The sequence below is a fragment of the Cricetulus griseus genome, chromosome 6, assembly GCF_003668045.3.
Source record: "Cricetulus griseus strain 17A/GY chromosome 6, alternate assembly CriGri-PICRH-1.0, whole genome shotgun sequence".
NCBI classification, from domain to species: Eukaryota; Metazoa; Chordata; class Mammalia; order Rodentia; family Cricetidae; genus Cricetulus; species Cricetulus griseus.
In genome coordinates, this window is record NC_048599.1 from 26,566,268 (window position 1) to 26,590,236 (window position 23,969).

General features: G+C 53.7%; 1 protein-coding gene across 1 annotated transcript in view; it reads left to right on the forward strand.

Annotated features, from left to right (window-relative positions):
* The window catches only part of Nol4l (nucleolar protein 4 like), a 119,038-nt gene extending 95,557 nt beyond the window's left edge, over positions 1 to 23,481 (forward strand). Inside the window, exons 6-11 of the mRNA XM_027421460.2 lie at positions 14,680 to 14,957; positions 17,381 to 17,566; positions 17,646 to 17,837; positions 18,047 to 18,169; positions 18,734 to 18,935; positions 22,653 to 23,481. Of these exons, the coding sequence (XP_027277261.1) occupies positions 14,680 to 14,957; positions 17,381 to 17,566; positions 17,646 to 17,837; positions 18,047 to 18,169; positions 18,734 to 18,935; positions 22,653 to 22,870 (1,199 nt within the window). The 3' untranslated portion in view covers positions 22,871 to 23,481. The remainder of the gene's footprint in view (positions 1 to 14,679; positions 14,958 to 17,380; positions 17,567 to 17,645; positions 17,838 to 18,046; positions 18,170 to 18,733; positions 18,936 to 22,652) is intronic.
* The last annotated feature ends 488 nt before the right edge of the window (positions 23,482 to 23,969 follow it).

Below are 23,969 nucleotides of genomic sequence, written 5' to 3' on the forward strand. Positions count from 1 at the left end.
AGCCTTGCAGTTTGGGTCAAAGTTCATCTCCATGGCAGAACCCACACGCTGGTCCTCCCTCCCAGCCTGAGTCCGGCTTTGTCTGGGAAGAGTCCAGCACACAGGCAGCTGGAAGTGTCTGGGCCTGGACCCGGGGGTGGCTGTGTGAGGAGTGGGGTGCCAGGCTGCTGGGAAAGAAAAGGCTTTTTGTGCCTTAATGCCTCGTGAGGTCAGCAAGACCCCCTCGTGCTGTGAGCCTCCAGACTGCTATTGCCTTATGGCATTCCCACAGGGGTGGGGCCCAATGGGGGCCACCACATGGGGGCTCAGGGGTTGGGACAACCCAGCAGCTGACCTCCAGCCTCATCTGAGCTGACTGAGAGCCACACCCAACAGCATACTAAGAGCTGGGCTAGCAGTGCTTAGCAAGCACCCTGGGTTATGCCTTCTTCCCAAGAAAGGTCTAGGTGGTTTTTTTGTTTTGTTTTTGTTTTTTTTTTCAAAGTCTGGAGTAGTAAGGCTGTCTCAATCCCCCAAAGGTCTGGTTGTGCTGTTGCTCCTCACTGCACCCTTTGGGAACCGTGGTCACTGTCCAAGAGCACACTGCTTTGGAGTCGCAGTGGATTGAGGTCAGCAAGCCAACTGGGGGTGTCTACTGGGGCTTTAATGTCCAATCTAGGACTTGGTACTGATGCAGTGCAGATGAGAAAGCAGAGGCTGGTTAGCTGTCCTGCAGTCACCTGCAGGGCAGTCACACATATCTCAGGCCCCGCCTGGCTATGGGCAGTGGACGTATCATAGGCAGGCTGGCCTGCTGATAGGACCAGTGTTTATGAGGGCAAACAGCAGAGCTAGGAACAGGGAAGATGGTGTTGATCGTGAGCCACCAATTTAATTATTGAATCAGTGGCTGATTCTAAAGACTGGAGGCTAATGTGTTAGCCAGAGGCCAGCCTAGAACCAGTGTAGAGGGTATATAGGCCATAAGGAAACCCAGACATCGGGTCTGGTCTCTGGTACCTCTCATGTCTTTGGGGCTTGCTGGTGACCAAGGTGTCTACTCAAAGGATTTCCCACAGGGTTTTGGTTGGCCATGAACACAGCCTGAAGTCTGTGAGCTGACATATCCCCCCACCCCCCACCCCCCATCCCCACCCCCACCCCCACCCCGTGAGTGAGCCAATGTCTCTTACTGTTCTTAAAGGACTAGGGGTGGGAACAACTCAGCAGGTGGCTTTGGTAATGCATCCCACACCCAGCACTAACTATGCTTGTGTGTCTATCCCTGGACCCGCCCGCCTGCCCCGCACCCCCCAACCCCTGTCACAACCCCACCTGGCTCTTAATCCCCTGGAGCCCATTGGATGGATAGGCATCTGAACGTCCCCTCCTCCCTAGTTCTATAAGGTACATTGTGCTCTGTGTTAGTGCTGGCCATCGCCCTGCCCTGTGCTCCCCCAGCTGCATGCCTGGCCTGTTACAGGGGTCTGCAGAATGTTTGTGGCCCAAATGAAAAGGCAAGCTGACATTTATAGAGATTGCCCTTGAGCATGGCAGACAGGAAAATAGAGTCCCCCCCCCCCTTGTTGGGGACAAGTTGGCTTCTTTGTTCTGAGACTGTACCCCAGCGTGCCAGAACTGCAGGGCTCCTGAGCACATCCACCCCGTCTACCTGTGTGATACCAGCCAGAGTGGTGGCAAGAAGCCAGGCAGTTCATACAGGTTATACCTCTAGGGTTAGTCAGTTAGGGTTGTCCTTTAAAATATCTTTGTGTTTGATTTTTGAGATAGGGTCTTGCTATATGGCCCAGACTGGCCTCAAACTAGTGAGTCCCCTTCCCTCAGCCCTGAGTGTTGGGGCCACAGACCTATGCCACCACTTCCGCCTTCTCTCTTTAAATTTTAACAAAAGCAGAAGGCTGGGCCTTGGTAGGGCAGGTCCCGTGGTCGGGACCATTGAACCCAGAGAATGGAGAGCGCGCCAGCTCTCCCCACTAGACTTGTCTCCTGTCCTCCTGCCCTCTCTCCCCAGGCTTTCCTGTGGTACTTTCCCCACCTCCTTTGCTGAGGACCTGTTCTTGGATGGTGGCCGCAAGCCTCCTTCCACAGTGCTCTCTTATTTGGGTCTGCATTTGAGGCCTGTTTCAGGCCATCAACCTTGTCCTATCTCACAGAGGAGGAAATTAAGGGTGGAGGAAGTCTGGCCAGCACCAACAGAGGCTCCCTCTTTCCTCTGCTTTGGCCGGCCTTTGTATGAGGTGCAAGGGTCTTCACACACTGAATGACAGACACAGCTTCCTTCTTCCTCCTACCCATGCATAGCCCAAGATCTGGTCTTGGCTTTGAGCTTTCTCTTGGGTCTGTCAGGGAGGGCTCTGTGTGTTCTTGGGAAAGCTTCTGGCCTAGGAGTTGCCAAAGCCGTTGAGATGTTGTGCAGAGCCCTTAAGGTCTGGTATTGCCTTGGAGCTGAAAGCCCATCACCCTATCATGATCCATCTGTGGGATTCTCTGTTTAGTGCCTGTGTCTCCTCCTCCTCCTCCTGTTAGCACCCCAGGGGCCATAAGACAGGACCCAGCACAAGGCAGTGTTGGGAAAGCATGGGTGAGCGAATGAGTGGATGGAGATGTGTGCACGCACACCCAGGAGGTAGTCAGGATACCCAGGAGGTATCCTGAAGGGCAGTCATGCAGGGCCAGGGTCCTAACCCTGTTGGCTGCTCCTCCTCCTATTCCCCTGCCATGACTCTACAAGGCCCCTCACTGCGCCCCTTCCTGAATGGAAAACTTGAGGCCTGGCCTCCAGAAGGGATGCATGGGGGCAGGGAACGGACATTACTCATCCCCACCTCCACCGGCAGGGCAGACAGGAAGCTCGCGCCAGGGGACAGTGGAGGGTCCTGCTTCCGCCCAGCACAGGCTGGGGGTTGCCTGGCAGGAATTATGCTGAGCACTGGAGCCTGAGATTTCAGGGCTAATGTGTTCCCTTCTCAGATGAGGCACTCCCGTGACCTGTCCTTGGGGACCTGCTGGACATGGGGGGCTTCCCACAATTAGGTTGGGACTCATACTCCCCACAGGCCAGTGCCGCTTCCTGGTGCCCAGCACTAAGCTGGGAGGAGTCAGGGAGGGGTTTTTCAGCAATCTGACCAAGTGACATACAAGGTTGTCAGCTTCTCCCATGTCTCCAAAGAATCTTGGCTCTGGCAGGAGAGCACCAGGCACAGAGAAGTGGGAGCCCTGCTGGGCTGTCACCTTCCTGAGGGCAGCAGCTATGGCTATACAGATAGATCCTGATGCTCTCCTCACTTCCCTAGTTTGTGCATTGCAGATAATTCGGGGCAGGAGCTCAAGAAGAAAAGAAAGAAACAAAAAGCTACCAGTATTGGGGCTTTTCCTGGTGCTTCTCTGACTACTTGTCTGTCATTCGTTCTCTTTGGTGGGAGGATCATACTATGCTACCTTTTTCTCTTCATGAAGTGACTTCCCCTCTTTCCTGTCATTGGTTCTGCTGCAGTAAAAGTTGTCCAGTCTGCCCAGTGACCCAAGCCTACTGTGGCCCCATCCCCAGCCTTATGCACTGAGTTCCTTAGGGCTCTGATAGGGAAATGGCTTGTCCAGACCACAGGAAGCAGCCAGCCAGAGCCATTTGTCCTAGGCTTTGTCCCAGCCTCTGCCATGTGTAGATGTTCAATGATAACTATTGTGTGACCACGGACTGATGAGAGCCAGGGAAGGGCTCCCTCTGGCTCCTGTGCCTTTTGAGCGGGGGCCTTCTGCCACCCAGAAATACCAACTGGACATCTGAGCAGCCCCTTATGAGCAGCTGGGGTCTAGTGACGCTGGTTCAAAATTTACAATGGTGCAGCCCCTCCTCTCCCAGCCAGACCCATGTCTCAGGGTGCTGCCCTCCCAGGTTCTCCTCTTCCTTGGGCTCAGGGAAGGTGTGGGGGAAGAATCAGGCACCAGCTCTCAGGTCCAATGCCTGCTTCTGCTACTTGCTTGTGTGGTATGAGCAAGACATTTCCCCTCTCCAATGGTTGGATAATAACCCTGTGCCCACTTTACTGGGCTGTTGAGGGCTGGATGGTGTGTGGTCATTGGGAAGGCTCATAGGCCGGGCTGGAAGTGAGGCTCTTGGCCCACCGGCACGCCACCTTCAGGTCTATGTGGGTGAGTTTGGTGGAGGGAGGCATGGGTGATCACTGTGGACTAAAGGCCCTCCACCTCTCCGGATTCTCTGAGGCCTTCACCAGATCCACCTGGCCAGTCCTGCTTCCTTGGCCTCCTCAGGCCCCATGGGCCTCTGCTCACAGCCTTCTTCCTACATGAAGATGGGTGTCCTTAACCCTTAGGATCTTGGGGCTTCTGAAAGGAAGCCAGAGCCAGTCATAGTGGTCCACTCCTGTAACCCCAGTGCTGAGGCTGAGGCAGGAGGATGGTGAATTGGCTATGAGCCTAGGCTACATAGCAGGTTTGAGACCAACTTAAGCTACATAGCAAAGACCCTGTTTTAAAAGCCAAACAGCTGCGCCAAGGAGACCCCCCCTCCCCCGATGCTGGCTGATGTCTGAGCTCTCACAGCTTTCCTTAGCATCCTGAGTTCCAGCCCCACTCCCATCCACAGGTCCATGAAGACCCTGCCTGTTGACTCATGGCTGGTGCATCTTTGCATGGCTCTAGGGACTTGGACTTGAAGGAGGGAAGCAAGGGAATGAAGAAAAGACAGATGGATAACAGACAGAAAGCTGGAATTGGGTGGCCTGAGCTCTGGGATAGAGAAACCGCAGCACCCTGGAAGCGCGGCGGTGTTTATAGTATAGAGGTGAACAGAGAAAGAGGTGACTGCACACTGCTCAACAAGGAGGCAGAGCTTGTGGTCTACAGCTTGAACGAGGAGGCAGGGTCAGCTAGTCTTGGTAGGAGCAGTCTCTGGGTGGGGGCAGTCTTCAGGCTGTAAACATCCAGGGGGAGAAAGCTGTGATGAGCATTTTCTGTCAGCATTCACACTCAGACCTGGAGGAAGGCTGTGCCACTTCCCTGAACCTAGCCTGGACAAGGCTTTGCTGTTTTCTCATTGGGTCTGTTTGACTTTGGAATCCTTGACATGGCTGTGCCCGTGTCAACAGCACACATTCTTTCAGGGCTTCCCCTGCTCCCTATAGGCAGCCTCTGCCCACTCCCCACTCCCGGGCTCACTGGTGGCTTAGGAGACAGCCGAGGGGTGATACTGCTTTTCGGGGAGAAGCAACCAGGTGCTAGCATGCCATCTGTGTGCTGCCACCCCCGGTGCTCCTAGCAAGTGAGAACTTAGGCAAGTGGTTATGTGACGAGTAGAGAAAGGGATGGATGAGAGTTGGGGTCAGGCCTGTGCTGCCTCTGGTCTTCCCTCCACCTTGTCCACCCCTCATTAGGCTCACTACTCATAGGGAACAACAGGTTCCGTATCACAGGTTTGAAGCTCCTGGCCCCTACAGCTAAGTCACTATGGACTTCAGTCCTCATGATTGGACACTGCCCTGGTTACTGTCACATGGAAGAAGTGGTACCTACTACAGCCTCCTGGGATGGCCTTAAAAGGGTTTGTGTTCAATATAGGGGTCTCACTATGCAGTTCGTTCAGTCCTTCTCATGGCCTCCGGAGTGCTGGGATTACAGGCCTGCTCTACCATGTCCAACTCCACACTGGGCTCTTACCTTCACTTTCTTTCTTTTAAATTACTTTCTATTATTTTATATTTATGGGTATTTTGCTTGTATATATGTCTGTGTGCCACTTGTGAACCTGGTGCCCGTGGAATTCAGAAGGTGCTGGGTCCCTTGGAACTGGAGGTACAGATGTCCGACCGTGGGCTACTATATGGATGCTGGAATTGAACCCAGATCCTCTGAAGAGCAGTCAGAGCTCTCTGAGCCATCTCTCTAGCCCCATCTTTATTTAAAAAAAAATCAGCAGTACTGGAGATTGAACCTAGGACCTTGTGCATGCTAGACACCATTTTACACCCCATCTATATCCCTAGCTGCATATAGCGGACTTTTGTTTTATGTTTTTCGTGACAGGGTTTCTCTGTAGCTTTGGAGTCTGTTCTGGAACTTACTCTGTAGACCAGGCTGGCCTAAAACTCACATAGATCTGCCTGCCTCTGCCTCCCAAGTGCTGGGATTAAAGGCATTTAAACAGAGCTTATGGGTCTTAGTCTTGTCCATCCCCTTGATCTTGTTTGTCTCAGGTCATGTCTTGTGAGACTGGAAGCCAGGCCTGGGCCCTCTTCTCCCCCTGTAAAGCAACATCTGTTTGCCCTGATTTGAGGCCTCAAGCATCTGACCACTGTAACACAAACTCTCTTTTACCCTGCCTCAGGGTTCCAGCAATCCTGGGTCATAGAAAGTGTCCATCAAGCTGGTCTTCAGACAGCACAGTGTTAGGCTGGGCCAGACCTGGACTGCAAAGGCAAGAGGAGTCAGGAGACAGTTGGGAGGGATTCCTTTATCGCAGAATCAGGCAGGGCTTGATCTTGCCCTGACCTTGTCTAGGTTACTGGGGCCCCAGTATTCCTGGTAAGGATACTAGGGCAGGGCAAGTTCTGGGCCCCAACAAGTGAGGGTCACCTGCTAAGCGAAGGGGAGGGAGGAAGACCCTGCCCCCTCCCTCTCTTCCTTCCTGACCTGGAAGATTAGCCCTGGCCTTGGGGCCATCTGGCAGATTCTAGCCTTGCTATCTGCAGACTACCCTCATCCAGCAGTACTCAGAGCCCCTCCTCTGCTAGGGTGGCCCTGCTGTGCTGAAGAGGGGCCTGGTAGGACCATATACTCAGGTACCACCTTGGCCTGAGCTGTCTGGGGGTGACTCTCCCAGGAACCAGGAAGTAGCTGGGCCACATTGTCGTCATCACGCTGACCTAAGGACTGGGATGCACCAGCCCTAGCCCAGCTTCCGGGAGGACAGGAAGGGTTGCCAGGGGCCTGCCAACTCCACACACAAGCTCCTAGGCAGGGCCCTGCCCCATGAATCACTCACCCATGGTAGCTTGAAGTGGTGCGGCTTGCTCTCAGGACACATGATTCGTGGGGGTTGGGGGTAGCAGGTCGTGAGGAGTCTAGCTTAGAGCTTTGCACTTGGAATTGGCATTTATTTCTCATTGCTTGTGCTTGGCCTACAGCAAGCATAAAAAGTGGTGGGCCTGGGAGGACAGACCAAGGGTTCCATACTGGGAGCATTTCCTCTGGGTGTAATTTACCAGTGTGTATTGGGGGAATCCAGGGTGGGGGTGGACTGAGGCATTCTTTGTGAAGCCATCTGGGCCCTGCTGCTCACTCTGGGAGACTGGTGACTACTCTGGGAGCCCCTGCGCCTTCACTGAGCTGTCTGCTCTGAAGGGGTATTTGTACTCCCAGAGCTTGACACTCAGGTCCGGTGTATACTTGGTGTCCATGCCCACCAGCAGAAGTGTTTTGGTGCCTGGGTCACCTGCTCTGATATGTTATCTACAGTTTGGAATGTCTCCAGGGGCCTGGATCCTGGGGTCTCTGCAGACCAGCAGATCTGCCCTGTGTGAGACTTCCTTCACTAGTGGCTGCTTGAGCATTCAGAAAGGGTTGGTGCAGAGGTGTGTGGCCCTCAGGAAAACACACCTGGCTTGGTAGTCTTAGCATGAAAACAGTAATGTGTTACCAATTACTTATTAAATTAAAATGATATGTTAGATAAAAGATATATTAGGTAAAAGAAACTCAGGTTTCCCTTTTGGAAACAGGGTCCAGCTATGTTAATCCTGGTTGGACTTGAACTTCCTCTGTGTAGTCAAAGCTGATTCTCCTGCCTCAGCCTCATATAATAGTGGGATACCAGGATTGTATCACTGCAATTGACTTTGCAAAACATTGTTAAAATTGATGTTTTTGTCTAGCATACATGAGACCCTGGTTCCCATTCCTAGCATTATACAAAAAGGCACTACCGCCGGGCTTTAATCCCAGCACTTGGGAGGCATAGGCAGGTGGATCTATGTGAGTTCGAGGCCAGCCTGGTCTACAGAGTGAGTACCAGGATAGGCTCCCAAGCTACACAAAGAAACCCTGTCTTTAAAAAAAAAAAAAAAAAGCCACCACCAAACTCCAATCAAACCCCCACCTTAGTTTAGTTTCAATTCTGTTTCACTTTTTAAAAACTATGAGCACTTGCATGATTAGAACCACACTTTGGCTCACACCGTTTATGAACAATGCTGCTCCCAAGAGCCTAGGAGCAAGACAGAGACGTAAGAATGCCAGTGCACTGTGGATCCAGGCATCAGTATTATAGACTGTGTGTTGGGAAACATGAGTGCATCAGTGACATGGCTCAGTTGGTAAGTGCTTGCTTAGCATTCATAAAACCCTGGGTTCCTTCCCCAGCACTGCGTCAGCTGGGCCTGGTGGCGCCCATCTATGATCACTTGGGAGGTGGAGGCAAGAGGACGGAAAGTTCAAGGTCATCCTCAGCTACAGAGCTAGCTTAAGGAGAGCCTGGGATTTGTGAGACCCTTTCTAAAAAAAAGAAAAGAAAAATGGAGCCCAGGAAGGGCAGTGGGGTGGGGGGTGGGGGGTGGGCGCACATGGTCTCTGACCCTAAGCCTTTGCCTACTAGGCTGCTTAACCACAGGAAGAGAGCCAGGGACCCTAAGAGAAGCTGGGTGGCAGCAGAGCCTGAAGACCCAAGTGGAGAATATGGGCCTCATGTGGTTGGTCACATCCCCAGTGTGGCCTTATTGACTAGGACAGTTGGATCCCTTGGCCCCCATTTGACCCCAGTCCCTCTGCCTGCCTTCAGAGAGCACAGATGGGCACCAGGAGCTGGGTGCTCCTTGGAACTATGCATTATGTAAACATTACCCAGGCCACTGGCCTTTGTCAAAGCAGGCAGGGGTGAGGCATGAGGTGGAGAGCCCTAGTGAGGTGTATGCTCCAAATTCAGAGGAGTCAGTGTGCCAGCCTGCCGCGCAGAGCTTCCTTCCAGACCTTCAGTGACTCCTGCCTGGCATATACAGCTGCGGGGGTGTGGGGTGTGTGTGTGGGGGGAGCTGCAGACTCTAGCACTTCACCTTCCCCCCCTTCCTGGCTCCCAGCTTTTGTATGTGAATTATTGATGCCCCTCCTCTCCCCTGCCTGGCTGCTGCTTTGACCAGAGCCTCACCAAGGGGCCCATGCAGTCTTCAGCCCCGCACCTCTGCTACAGCAGGCAGCTTGCTTGTGCACCAAACTTTTAGGTTCTTGTAGCCTCGCCACCTCTCCAGCCTGGCTTGGGGGCTGGTGTGGGTTGCCCACCGGGGAAGGGTACCGCTGGCCATGGCCCCAGAGCCCAGAGTGGTGATTGGCGGCTTGCACAGAGCTGGGCCTGTGCAGGCTGCAGGGCGCTGGCGCCCACATAAGGGCATTGTTTGCTGAGGTAAAAGGAGTTTTTGTCTCCTTCTGGAGACGGGACAGAAGGAGGAACAATTTCCCCCATTCATCAGCAATTCTCCCATTTGAATAGCAGCACAGCACCCCGTTACAGTAGATGGGCATGGCAGGACTCCCCTGCCCTAGGGCTCTCCAGGCACAGGTGGTGGGCTCTGGGTCCTCCCAGCCTAGGGAGTCACCCTTTGCTAAGCTGTGGAGGACCATTTGTGGAAATGGACAGAAGGGATACATTCCTGCTGCTTCCCCAAAGCCTCCAGGGCACCTCTCTAGGCTGTTCCCGCAGTCACAGGTGGGGCAGCTGTGCCCTGCCAGGGTTGTGCACACCCTAGAGGGGACTCTTGGCACAACCTCAACAAGAGGACCAGGTGGGGACGAGAGGGTCACCTGAACCCCTTGTATTCCCACTTCCAGCTCCAGGTCTGAGTAGGTCCTAAAGACTACCTCACAGGAGAGGCCTAGTGTCAAAAGGGCCAGGGCACTAGGCCCTTAGTGCTGTGGGGCCAGCTGGGTTTTTCACGGAGTCATAAAATACTGGAGCCCAGGAGGGCGTCAGCGGCAACTCCCTGGGTTGCAGATAAGAGGAGCCCAGGAGGTGGCTGTGCCCAAGGTCAGGCTGAAAGTGAGGCCAGCCGAAACCACTGGCCCAGCCCACCATAGGCCAAACATTAAGTCATATTTCTTGGAGAGCGAGGAAGAATTTGCCATGGATCAGACCCCAGCTACTGAATCCGTGACCCCTTTCCCTGAACCCTGTGGTCTGGGGGGTGGGGTTGTGGCATTCCTGGGTCAGCATCAGCAGCCTGAGGATAGGTAGGAAGCAGAAAGTCCAGCCCCTAACCCCCTGTTACTCAGAGACCAAAGCAGACCATGTGATGCAAAGTGGCCTCCAGCTAGCCTTGACAATAAGGAAGTTGTTACTTTCATAACCAAATAATCCAGGGTTGCCTTTGGTGTAAGGCATAGGCAGATTTTGGAAAGGTTGTGTTAGCCTATCTCTGATCTTCCCCAGGGTGGGCCCTGCCTAACAGGTAGAAAAAGCTCAGGTCTGACTTTGGTGGGTCCAGCTTGGTCATATGACTTTTTACCAGTGGTTGTGATGGGTCATGTTGACTGGCTAGGCCTGGGGTACATGCTTACCCTGAGGAACCCTAGAAGACCCAAGTGTCCTTGCCAAAGAAGGGGTGTGGCTTACATGGAGTGATCCAGGCCTACCTACTAGCTAGAGTTCTGCCAAGGCCCAGGGGCAACTTACTGCAAGCTACAGACACAATAAATGATAGTATGGCAAGGAGGAGGTTAAGTGGGGTGGAAAAATAGGTAAAGAGGTTAGCATGTCAGTGTGGGGGTTGAGAAGGGGAGGTTTCCTGACACAGTGACCTTTAAGCAAAGCCTCAGAAATGAAGGAACAGGAAGTGAAGAACAAGCTCTGGAGAGCCAGGGACAGTATAGTAGTGAGAGGGAACAGAAGTACAAAGGCCTAGGCCACAGCTAGGTGGCAGGTTGAGATGTAAGTGGAGGGGAGGACATGGCAGAAGGCTCTGTGGCCCAATAGGAGAAAGGGGCCAAGGCCACTGGTGGGGGCCAAGGCCACTGGTGGGGCCGATGGACAGTGCAGCTGTAGGGTGGGCACCTTCCTTGAAATGAATTCTGCAGAAGAACAGTCAGAGCTTGTGCCAGGTTGAGATGGGATGGCTCAGAGGCTCCCCCCAGGAGGTGATGCTCAAGGGAGCTTGGAAGCAAGGGCAGTGTAGGGTATGGAGCAGAGACACTTTGCTGGCTCTTGATTCCCAGCCCCTAGGTAGGCGTACACCTCCCCTTATGCTTGTAGTACCCACCTCTGATATGACACTGTGCCCATGTTGCAGTCTGGGCACAGGAAGCATGGGAAGCAGGCGAGAATGGATTAAGAAGGTTTTGGGTAAAAGGCGGCAGCTTTCACTTTTGAGGGCCTGCTCCTTGCAAGGGAGAGTTGATAACATCATAAATGCCATTTTACTGATGCACGGGCCATTTGAAAGAGAAACTGAGGTACAAGGAGAGTCGGCCTCTTTGAGGTCGGTCACACAGCTGATGTCCCCCCCCCCCCCTTCTTAGCTCGTTTGTATTATGGTAACACTCACCAGCCACCCCAGTTGGAAAACATGTGCCTCCTGTTAGGTAGCACTGAACCAGGCTGTGTAGAAAAAAGAGCCAGCCCACCAGGTAGGACTCCCTACACTGGGCAAGACTTTCAGGGATTGTAGAATGTGGGATTTTGTAATTGTTTTCCCCCTCAGATGTGGGCTCTGTGTCCTGTCCAGGTGTAGCATGGGTAAGGGCCCACTGGCTTGTTCAAAGGTTTAGGGTTTTTGTCTAGAGGGTTTTTTGGTTGTTGTCTTTGGGTTGTTTTGTGGGTTTTTTTTTTTTTTTTTTTCTGGTGGTGAAGTAAATATAAAATCTCTGGGCTGTATACTTCAAAACGTCAAAATACAATCAGCACTATTATTTCCCAAACTTTTCATCGTGCCACACAGAAGCTCTGCGTTCACTAAGTATTAGCCCTTTTCCCCCTCCTCAGGCTTGGGGGAGCCCGACTTCACTTTCTGCCTCAGTGAATGCCTCCATTCTAGCCTGTGCAGTTAAGTGGAATCATTCACTATTGATCCTTTCGTGTCTGTCTTATTTCACATAGCATAATGTCCTCACGGGTCCTCCATGTTGCAGCATATATCTAAGCCGTGTTCTTTTTAAGGCTGAGCCTTCCATTGTGTGGCTAGGTCACACTTTGCCTGTTCACTTCTAGTGGCTTTTCAAGGTGCTAATAGTGTATACTGGTCAATCTGGATATGTACATAATAGTGTGAATGAATTTCCAGTTTCTTCTATAGGTTTGCAGGCCATGGCCACAGCAGAGCCCAGGCTCTGGGGTCTTGTGGGCCTCATCTATCCAACCACATTCCTTGCCATCTGAGCATGGCCTCTGAAAACAGAGAGATGGGTACCCCCATTGGGGCCAGCGCCTGTTCTCTTTAGAAAGTCAGGCAGCATGAGCCTGGGCCTGCAGCCCCGGTGAGTGTTGGCAGCTTCTCAATACAGCTGATTTTGACCCTGGGTCAGAGCCCTAGGATTGCCCTGTGTGTCCTGAGCAACTCCAGAGGCACAGACATACTGCTTGCTCAAAGCAGGCAGACAACGGAGTCCACCTCTGTCCCCATGCAGGGTGTGGCAATATAGCTGGCCTTAAGCCTGGTGTCTGTGGTGAATGCAGTGACTGTTGGCACGGTACCTGATGAGGAGCAGCTTATCCCTCCAGAGGAGGGATCTAGTGCCCTTCTAGGTTGAGCAAGTGGCCTGTGGTAGGGTAGGAGTTATAACTTGGAAGTGGCTAAGAATAGACAGAGGCGTCAGGGTAGATATCCAGCTTTGTTCCCCAGACCTGAGATGCCTGAGCCTCTCAAGTGTCAGGTTCTACCATGGTTGTTTGGGTGGCACTTAGGACTATGAAAGTACCTCTTTCCCAGGTGCCCAGAGGTAGTAGAGCAGAGTCAGGCCGTGAAAGCCTGCTGACATGGGCCCAACTGGAAGGAGCAGGACACACAAAGCCCTAACCCAAGCCTGGAGACCTGAGTGCTAAGGGGTTAGGGTAGAAGCTGGCAGGGTAGGCTGCAAGGTCATGAGGCTGGAGCATGGGCAGTGACCTCCAGGAAGGGGCTGACAATGACAGAGGGAAGGCCTGAGCTGAGAAACGGGGCTTTGGACAGCAGATGTGGTACAGGGGCGGGTTTTGTTTTGACAGGTGCTGAGTGGATGGCACCCACCACAACTCAATTCCCCAGTTACTGGTAAACTCCCTTAAGATGTAGCTGGTCCTCAGGTATGCTAGCACCCTGGTAGTAGTCGTCACTGTCCCTGCATTTGGGATAGGGCCACCACACAGTAGGTGCTTAGTTACTGATGCCAGGTAATTTGTTTTTCTCTGCATCCTTTCTAGACTAGTTGCTGGAAATACTGCCAGAGAAAAGATGCTGAGATGAGACACGCCCAGCCCATTTGTGAGGACAGAGGACTTGGGCAGTGAGGTCCCAGAGATAGGCCCAGGGGCTTGGGATCAAGCCCACAGGGTAAAGGGAGGATGGAGCAGTGCGGGGAGGAGTGTTACTGCACCACACTCTCCCCATCCCCCCCATACTCAGGGCCCTGACTGCTCGATGGGCAGACTGGCCCCGCCCTAAGGCAGCTGAGAGGCTAGTGATTGGCTGGGGCACTAGAGCTGCTCAGTAGCCATGGGGACACTCAGGCGGCGCTCATGCTCAGTGCTCAACACTAAGGACTAAATCTTCATAATCTGTGGGCTGAAGGGGTGGGGGTGGGGTCCATCTCCACCCTGGCCAGGGGAAGAGGGTGATCCGGGTTATGGTCAGGGCTCCCTTTGCCACCCCCCCCCCCCCCCCCCCCGCTGGGTTTAGCGGCAGAGCCTCCAGGGTACCCAAGCACCATTGACATCCACATGGGTGCTCACCTGACAGTGACTCCAGGAGGTTGAGAGCAGCCACTGTGGTCCCAGCTAATGAAGCAGGAGGCTGGGGCCTGTGGGAAGAGAAACCTGGAATTTATCTAAAAATGTCTATTCCCTTGGAGCTTAAGCTTATCTATCCTCTGGATCCTGCAATGCTGCACTCTCTACAGCAGGGGGCTCCCACCTCAAGAAAGCAGGAAGATCTGCTGAAAACAGAGGAGATATGGCCCTCAGACTCAGCAGTTGGCTTTGTGCTGTCTGAGGTCCCTTAGCCGGGCACAGAGGGCAGAGGCTGCAAATCTGGCTAGATTATACAGGAAGGCATGAATGAATAGGGACTTAGGCAGTGGAGCTGCAGAAAGGAGAAATTCAAGCCCCCCACCCCACCCCACCCCACCCTGAGGGACATGAAGGTGTGAGGGGGAGCAGTTCTGAGCACCAAGAAAGGCCAGTCCTGCAACCCTGGCTGTGTCTAAGGACCTGAAGTGGAGCCTCCCTTGAGCTTCTCTCTGGCATTTGTAGGTTTGGAGGTGAAGAGAAACCTATGCTCTGCATATGCTGGTCACAACCACTTAGCTCCTAGTGGCCCCACGTTCCTCATCTTGCCTGAGGCTCAGTTCAGGTCCCAGTGCATCTGGGGTGGAGAGCAGGGCACAAGTGCCCTGCAAGGACAACAGCACAGGGACTCAGAGGCCACCACACCCAGCGGGGCCTCTGGGGACAGTGGGTGCAGGGACACAGCCTCATGCCCAGGGCTGTCATTCCAGACGACTCCTCCTCTGAGAGCGGCAGTGGCAATGGCTCTTCTACCCTGAACCCATCCACTTCGAGCAGCACACAGGGTGACCCTGCCTTCCCCGAGATGAATGGCAACGGTGCTGCAGCCCCCATGGACTTCACCGCCACCGCTGAGGATCAGCCCATCAACCTGTGTGATAAGCTCCCACCAGGCACAGCGCTGGGTACACCGTCCTACCCCTCAGACGGCTGCGGCACTGACGGGCTTCGGAGCCGCGTCAAGTATGGGGTAAAGAGCACTCCTGAGGTGTGTGGGGCTGCAGGCTGGGTGCCTCTGGGTTGTTGGGAGGCTGGAGTGGGTCATACGTACTGTAGTGTACTGTAGCCAGCTCATATGTGACGTCAAGCCAGGGTAGTGGCTGTGGCCACTTTGCCATGGTTTCCTCTTGACACACTAGAACGACAAATGGCTGAGGGTGCCCCAAATTGGTTTCTCTGAGAAGTGATGGCTCCTGCCTTGGTGGAGAGATGGCAGGTGATGTGTGTCCCCAAGGCTCATTCCCTTCCTGGGAACAGAGTCTGTAAAGAATAGGAGCAAGTGCACATTTGGCACCGATGTACAAGACATTGCAGAGCATGGCAGTCATGCCTGTAACCCCAGCACTCAGAGTCTGCCTGAAGCAGGAGGGGCACTGCAGTCTGAAGCCAACCTAGGCTACAAAGTGAGTTCCAGAACAGTCTGAGTTACATGTGAGACCCCAAAGGAAAACAAAAACTTAGGAAAGGTTCGGTTGTTAAAGGTGGCCTGAGTTTGATCCTCTGAGCCTGCATGAAGGTGGGAGGAGGGAACAGACTCCAGCTGTCCTTTGACTTTCACGCACACCATGGCTTTTGTACTCCTCCCCATTGTGTGTGTGCGCGCACACACACACACGCACGCACGCACGCACGCACGCACGCACGCACGCCCCTTCTGAAAAGGTGGCACAGACCTCATACGTCCTGGCTACTGAGCCTGCCTGTCCCGTTGTTCAGATGCTGCTGAAAAGGGACGAGTTGTCAGGGTGAGGGCTCTGGAACTCCTCCCTTGACCAGGCTGATGTGGGTAGAGAGATGGGCAGGGTGGGTTCCCAACCATGGCCCATAATCCAGCCATTAAGGTTTTGTGACAGTAGGTGCCAGCTCTCCAGGAGTACCTCTCCGATTCTGCCACCCTGAACCCACCTGCCTACTCCAACAGATTCACATGTGTAGCACAGCCCATGGGGATCAGAACGGAAGAAAGTCCAGGGACCAGAGAGAGCAGCTGTTCCATGGTAGAAGCAAGTTTGGCTTAGCAGAGCCATTTAACCACTGTTACCATGGCCATATGGCACAAGGGTGGGCACTGAGGGCACCTTACAGTTTTCTCATTTGCTCTGGCACTGCCAGAGGATTCAGCTAAAGAATCACTTGCAGATCTGACATGTCCATGGCACCAGAGATGGTAGCCAGCCCTGTGCCCTGCATGTGTTTTGACCCCATGCTATTGTTCTGGAGGGCTGGAGTTCTGCCCCTGAAGTCTTTGTGTGCTCATAGTGAGAGGGGCCTGAGAGCCAGAGGTACCAGGCCACCTGTCTTTGTTGAGTTGTTCCTCAGAGAGCACCAGGTCCTTCTAGGCCAGGCTGTGGCCACATCATAGTGCCTAACTGCAACTCTGTGCCCTCCTGGGCCCAACTTACCCACTACATGCCAGTGTCCTTCAGGGAAAAGATGACGAGGTCAGTTTGTGCTACAGATATAACTTCAGAAAGCAAACGGCAGCAGCCTCAGAGCAAGGGCTCTGTGAAATGCTGTGGAGCTGGGTCATGAGGGGCAGACAGTAGCAGGGAAGCTGGAGAAGCAGGCAGTCAGTGCAGGCTTAGGGAACCCAGAAGCCCCGATAAATCCTCACACACACAAGGGGCAGGCTCACGGGAGTCATTTTTTATTTTATTTTATTTTTTTTTGTGCCCTCCCATGACGTGACCAGTCCTGGAATGGACACTACCATCTTTGCCTGTTGTCTGGTTGAAAGAAGAATGTGGGTAGGAACAGAGTGCTTAAGCCTTCCCCATTCAAGGTCAGGCTATACCAGGCAGGCCCTTCTGGTCTCTCTTGAATACCTGCTTTCCCCAGCCTCGTAGTAATCTCTTAGGAGATAGGCAGAAACAGCCTAGCCTGGGAGCTGGAGACTGCTCCCCGCTTCGTGGCCCTACTTCCTTGGCTGGCTCTCTTTCCCAGCCCATCTGTTCCTCCCGATAGACAGCAAATTTGCTGCTCTGGTGACAGCTCACTCGTCAACTCAAGGTTGCAGTCCCTTGGGGATCCAGGAGGAACCCTGAAAGCCCAAATAGATCCTGGCACACAGAAGAGGCTGGCTGATGGCAATCTTTTCTTGTGTCCTTTCCTTAGCATGGCAGGTCCTGCTCGGACACTGCCACCAAAGAAGCTGGTACTATACTCTACCCATCGCCTCCAAGAGGGAAGGCCCTTGTGTGCTGTTCCAGCCAGGCCTCCTGGCAGTAGCCCAGGGACACTGGGGGCAGAACTTTCTCTTGGTTCACAGTGGGAGGTAGGGTTAATTTGCTTAGCTTGCAGCTAAGACTTGTAGCAGCTGGATGAGCTTACCAACCTGGTCCCCAAACTTAACCATGGGAGACCAAGTAGACAGCCACCTGATTTGTCTCTCTGTCTCTTGCCCTGTTTTAGTCTCCCCCCTACAGCTCTGGGAGCTATGATTCCATCAAGACTGAAGTCAGTGGCTGTCCTGAGGACCTGACAGTTGGCCGAGCCCCCACAGCAGATGACGACGATGATGATCATGATGACCATGAGGACAATGACAAGATGAATGACTCAGAGGGCATGGACCCTGAACGGCTCAAGGCCTTCAACGTGAGTACCAGGCAGGGGCTGGTCAGACGGGGACGGTCTAAGGCAAGGCCAGCCCCTCCCACGGCCTGTGTCTCCCTAGATGTTTGTGCGGCTGTTTGTGGATGAGAACCTGGACCGCATGGTGCCCATCTCCAAGCAGCCCAAGGAGAAGATCCAGGCCATCATTGAGTCGTGCAGCCGGCAGTTCCCGGAGTTCCAGGAGCGGGCCCGCAAGCGCATCCGCACATACCTCAAGTCCTGTCGTCGCATGAAGAAGAATGGCATGGAGATGGTGAGCGCCTCCTCCTGGCGACCCTGGCTTGTGGCACCATCACAGTCTTCCAGACCCCTTTCCCCAACTTGTCAGTAGGCCTGTTTCACAAGTGAGGAAAGCAGGCTGTTAATCAGGTGCTGGAGCCCAAACACCTGCTTTGCCATACCCTGACCCTGGCCAGGGCCCTTCCAGCCCAAACACCAGCTCTGTGTCCCTTCTGCCTGCAGACCAGACCCACTCCTCCCCACCTGACCTCAGCCATGGCAGAAAACATCCTAGCAGCTGCCTGTGAGAGTGAGACAAGAAAAGCAGCTAAAAGGATGCGTCTGGAGATCTACCAGTCCTCACAAGTATGTGTGCATGCTGCCTGCCCCAAGGGGTCTCACCCGGGGGGCAGAGGCCGCTGGCCATTCCACAGACAGTGAGGCAGGAGGGCAGTCCTCACATAGTCTGAGGTGGGGACAAAAAGGACGGAACAACGGAGAGAAGGCAGGTGCGAAGAGATGGGTGGAGAATGATGGAGGAGTCAGTCACTGAGGGCTGGCTGGCCTGTCAAAAGGAGGGCTGACTGGATGTGGAAGTACATACATCCCTGCAGCCCCAGCACTCAAAAGACTGAAACAGGAGGTCACAGGGTCTAGGCAGGCACACTAGGCAATGACAGTTGGGCATGTCCACAGAGAGACGAGATGCAGTCAGCAGAGATTGCTGGGGTAAGGTGCCCAAGGAGAGAGAACCAACAGCATCCACTAGGTCAAGTCACATCACTGGGTCCCAGGGACCAAAAGACTGTGGCCTCTGTCTCCACCCCACGCCTCCCACGCCGCCCCCCCCCCCCCCGCCCGTTCAGGGACAGTGACCGGGCGGGCGTGCTGGTCCTTGGGTTCCCAGCTCTGCCCCCCCCTCCTTTGCAGGACGAACCTATAGCCCTGGATAAGCAGCACTCTCGGGACTCCACCGCCATCACCCATTCCACCTACTCACTGCCAGCCTCTGCCTACTCCCAGGATCCTGTGTACGTCAATGGTGGCCTCAACTACAGCTACCGTGGCTATGGGTCCTTGAGCAGCAACCTGCAGCCCTCGGCTTCCCTCCAGACAGGAAATCACAGTAACGGTAAGTGGCGTCAGGCCTGTTCTCCGGATAGTGCCTCGCTTGGTCTGCACAGTAGTCCTTGGGAGGAGTGGGGCGATGGCTCAGCTCCCCTGTTAGCAGCCAGTCTTTAGACGAGGTCAGGAAACCTTGGCTCCCGTCTCATTTCCAATGGCACTTGCTTCTACCAGTCACTGCAAGCGCCCTCTCTGGTTCCATTCTCTGAAAGGCCCCTATGAGTTGGCAGGAGAGCCATTCAAGTCATTTGGGTGATGGGTACACATTGAGTTTCTCTGCTCCATGCCTAAACTGGGCATCTTGGCAAGTGCTTCCCAGGAACCTCGTGGCAGGTGCTACACGTGGGGGTGGGGATACAGACAGATACCTTCTGCACCTCCTGTGGCATTGGGTATTGTATTACATGGAAGCAGAACAGCTATCAAGCCCTTCTCCAGCAGGGGTGGCATGGCCAAGGGGATGCTGGGCTTTGGTGGGCCGTGGCCTCTAGTCTGTCATCCTAGTCTGTCTAGCCCCATGATGAGAATGTTTCCAGGGACAGGGCAGGAGGCAGAGGCAGTGTGCCTCCATGTTATTCAGGGGCCAAAGGGTGAAGGAAGTGAAGGCGGAGTGTTGCCGCTAAAGAGGGCAGGTGGAAGAAAAGGCACTTTCTGGCGGGGGAGCCCTGGGGCTAGGAGACCCCAGACTGTCCCTGAGAGCAGGGGGGAGGGCCAGTTTCTAGCCCTAGTAGAAAACTCAAGCCATCTCCACCCTCCCCTTGCTCCACACCTTCATGCTTCCTCTGCTCCAGAACTGGAAGGAAGTGCTAATGTCAGGAAGGTCCCTGCCTGGGCTTAGCCTCTCATCCCTTCTTATGCATCTTAACCTAAAAATAAGAGGCTGTCTGGTCTAATCCCTAGTGCCAGGCCAGAGAGTAGCCCACACCAAGGGTAGAATAGCTGCCCTGGAGCCACTCTCCTTCTTGCCCCCCCCCTTTTTTTTTTTTGCCTGGGTGTGTGTGTGGGGGGCAGCATTGGCTTTTTATTTTTTTTAAAGACAGTTGAATTTTTTTTTAAGATTTTATTTACTTCTGCACACCAGAAGAGGGCACCAGATCTCATAAGGGATGGTTGTGAGCCACCATGTGGTTGCTGGGAATTGAACTCAGGACCTCTGGAAGAGCAGTCGGTGCTCTTAACCTCTCCAGCCCCTTCTAGCCCTTTTGCTGGAGTATCTGAAGTGGGTTTCAGGATCAGGGAGGTTAGAACTCTTGGGGACACTAGTAGCAAGTGACTGAAACCGGGATGGCCTGATGCCCAGGCAGCACATGCTAAGTCTTCACCTGGTACACAGCATGGCCTGTCTTAGGACTGCAGCTGTGGTGGCTCCTCGGCCTCTCATGAGGGTATGGGTCCCGGAAGACATGAATAGCAGCCAGAACTGAGGTCAGGGAGCAGCTGCCTCTCCCATGTATCCCATCTCTGAAAATGCCGGCTCCTTAGAGGTGGGCAGGACCAAGATCTGGCCATTTTTTTTCCTTGCTGGGAACAGCTTTGTCCTGTGAGCGCTAGTGGCTCCAGCAGCTGGAGGAAAAGCAGCAGTAGCTGCTGGGTCACAGAGCCATCCCTCCCACGGTCCTGCCCAGTCACAGCCCTTCATGTGATTGTTCGATTTAGCTTGGACCCCACAACAGCTATGCCAATGGCTCATCCTCCCCACTTTGCTCACGTTGTCACTTGGAGATAGAAATGAGCTTAGATAGAATCAGACCCTGCTCCTCTGGCCTGGGGTGCTAGGCAGCTTTTGCCCACACTAGCTCCATAGGGGCCACTGCAACCCGAGTCTGGCTGTAACCAGAGCCTGCATAGGGTTGGCCCAGATCAGATGAAGAACTCTCCCACCCCTCCCGTCCCTGTCTCCTGTAGCCTAAGCAGCCATGAACAGTGAGCTGAGATTTGGGGATGGGGGGGGTGGGGTGGGGGAAGAAACCTGGGCATTGCCCTGGGCATTGCCTAGATCAGAGACAGAGGAAGCCAAACCTGTCCCATCCCCCTGGGTCCTGTGCTTGGGATATCCAGAAGCTAGCAGAGGAAGCCAGTCACCTGCTTGGTTCTGTTTGTATACACAGCCTTTCTCCTCCTTCCCATGTTTGATTATAACAGACTTAACTGTTCTGCCTTCTCAATTCCAAGAGCACTGTTATTTATTCATTTGTGTATTTTTTAATTAACTCATTTATTTTGTTTTTTGTTTTTTTCAAGACAGGGTTTCTCTGTGTAGCCCTGGCTGTCCTGGAACTCAATCTGTGGACCAGGCTGGCCTAGAACTCACAGAGATCTGCCTGCCTCTGCCTCCCGAGTGCTGGGATTAAAGGCCTACACCACCACGCCCAGCTATTTATTTATATTTGTGGTGCTAGAAACTGAACCCAGAGTAGGTACTTCACCACTGAGCCACATCCCCAGCAGCAAGGAAAATTTTTAAGCAAATCATCCATATTCTCTGGTTAGCGGGGAACAATAGCTGTGTTTACAAACAGTTCAAATCACAGACGTCAGCTCCCCCCCCCCCATCAGGACTGCGCCAACTCCCTTTTAGTAGCAGTTGTTCCTAAAAAATTTATCCCTAGATGTTCCTTCTAGTCTAGATGTCTCCGAGACAAGGTTTGTCCATCTCTACAGTGAAAATGCCTGGCCATCAAAACCCAGAGGAAGTAGAGACATGCCAATGGCCCATAAGAGCAAATGCATGGTCTCTCATTCCCTAGCTTTCTTCATTGCTTGTTTACTTGATAAACACCTACAAGGCCTTTCAAGCTCCAAACCCTTCCACGTCTACTGGGAGTCTATTCCAAGTCCCTGGCCTACTGAGAAGTCTCTAGCTTGTGGGCCCCTTGTCCCCAGGGGTTGCAGGAGCTTAGGCTCCTTTGCTGCCACAGCCGGCCAGCAGAGGGCAGACAGCAGACAATTTCTCCAGAAAACCTTGGGTACTGTGGTTACTATCTATCCCTTCTGCTCCAGGAGCATCAGCTTCCTCACTTGGGAGAGAGGCTGAGGGGCTGAGGCTCAGCAGACCTTGCCCCTCCTCCATCCCTCTAGGGGTACGGTGGTTCTCACTGCTTCTTTGAACTGGAAAGGTGGCTGTTCCATGGCCTCACTGCATATGGTACTGTGGGTTATACACCCACCCCACCCCACCCCACCCCCGCTTTCTTCTGGAGAAATGACACGTGCATGTTACGTTATTCCCCCAAACATTGCAACAGCTCTTTCTCACAGTGCCTGGATTCCTGAGGAGAGGCGGGGCTCAGGGGCTCACGGCATTAGATGCATCTCAAGGCTGCTGCTTCCTTTTCTGGGGACCAGAGCTGGGATGTGGGTGTGGTGGGCGGCCCTCGGAAAGTAGTGAAAGGCATGGGTAGAGGCTGAAGCGAGGCTGGAGTCTGCTGTGCCTTATGCAAGCAAGCATGTGCTTGCACGTATGCCACCCTACCCCTAAGATATTTGCCATGGGAACTTGGGCAAAACTTCCCACCTCCCTTTTGCCTGTCACATGGTTGACAATGAGGTTCAACCTGGAACCCTTGTCATGTAAAAGCCTTCTAGATACTAGGACTACAGCAATCAGGAAAATAGATCCATGCCTCCAACACTATGCCCAGTCACAGAACGAACCCAAGGCTGGATGTCCTTCCCACTTCCTCTAAAACGTAGAGAGTCTAAAATCATCTTTCCCTTTCCACAGGGCCCACAGACCTCAGCATGAAAGGTGGGGCCTCTACCCCCACCCCTCCCACACCTACTCCTTCTAGTAACAGCACCAGCAGGACCATGCCCACGGCCCAGCTCAGCCCCACGGAGATCAGCGCTGTGCGGCAGCTTATTGCTGGCTACCGAGAGTCTGCAGCCTTCCTGCTGCGTTCTGCGGATGAACTGGAAAACCTCATTTTACAGCAGAACTGACCCCGCTGGCCCCCAGAGTGCACGACACCAGGGAAGGAGGCTGTCCCAGCCTGGACCCAGCTTCCTGCCTCACCAGTTGGTACATTGTTTTCTGAAAGAGGTGGGATCCAAAAGAGCTGTTTCTAGCCACACTCCGAGCATCTGAGACTTTGGGCACAAGGACACTTTTTTTTTGTTTCTTTGGAATTTCACCACACAGGTGCTCTGACCTGCTTGGAAAGAGGCCAGTGGGGCAGCTCTGAAAGAGTTGGGGCTCCCCTGACAAGGCACAGGGGATGCAGCTCTATTAGAATCACCTTCATGGACCCTGCCTGATGTTAGAACCCCATCCTGATAATTACCTTTGAAGTCTTAGGTGAGCAGAATTGCATATTTATTGAGAAGAGCAAACGTGGACCCTTTCTTCCTCTCCCCTTAGTAATTTATTTTTCTGAAATGGATTCTTTTGTGTTTGTACAGATTGCCAGTCTGTGTCTGTCTGATCAGAAGGATGTACCCTGTACCTAACATTCCATATCACCACACTGATGTGGGCTGGGGGGCCAGCAGAGTTAGGCACCAGCTCGCTGTGTGAGTGCCCAGCACACCCTTGGGAAGGCCACCACACTCCACTAGGCTGTCTTGTTGCAGATCCCAGTGCTGCCACAGGGACACTGCCAGGCACTGCCAAACAGGAGGACCTCACCCACACCCACTACAAACAGAAGTACCACCCCCCCCCCACCCTCCGGAGTTCCAGTCACACGGTCACCTGTATTCTACCTCACACTCCAGCGTGGGCTTTTCCAGGATGTGCTCCAAGCCGGTTCTGAAAGGCTGCCTCCCTGACTCCCACACAATGTATCTATCTGCTGGGAGGTAAATCAGACCTAGTGTCCAAGAGCCAGAGCCCAGAGGGGCTTGGCCCTTAAAACCAGCAGCTTGCCATTGCCTGGCTCTTGTCGATGCTTAACAGGCCCCAGCCCCAGATAACCTGCTAGAAGGGCCACCTCTTCAGGGCCAGCTCCCTTTGTCAGGCATCTGTGTGCCCCAGGGTGGACTAAGGCTTCCGCCCCTCGCCTCATGATGGGAGTAAAGGGACCAGATCGTTGGTGGAAGT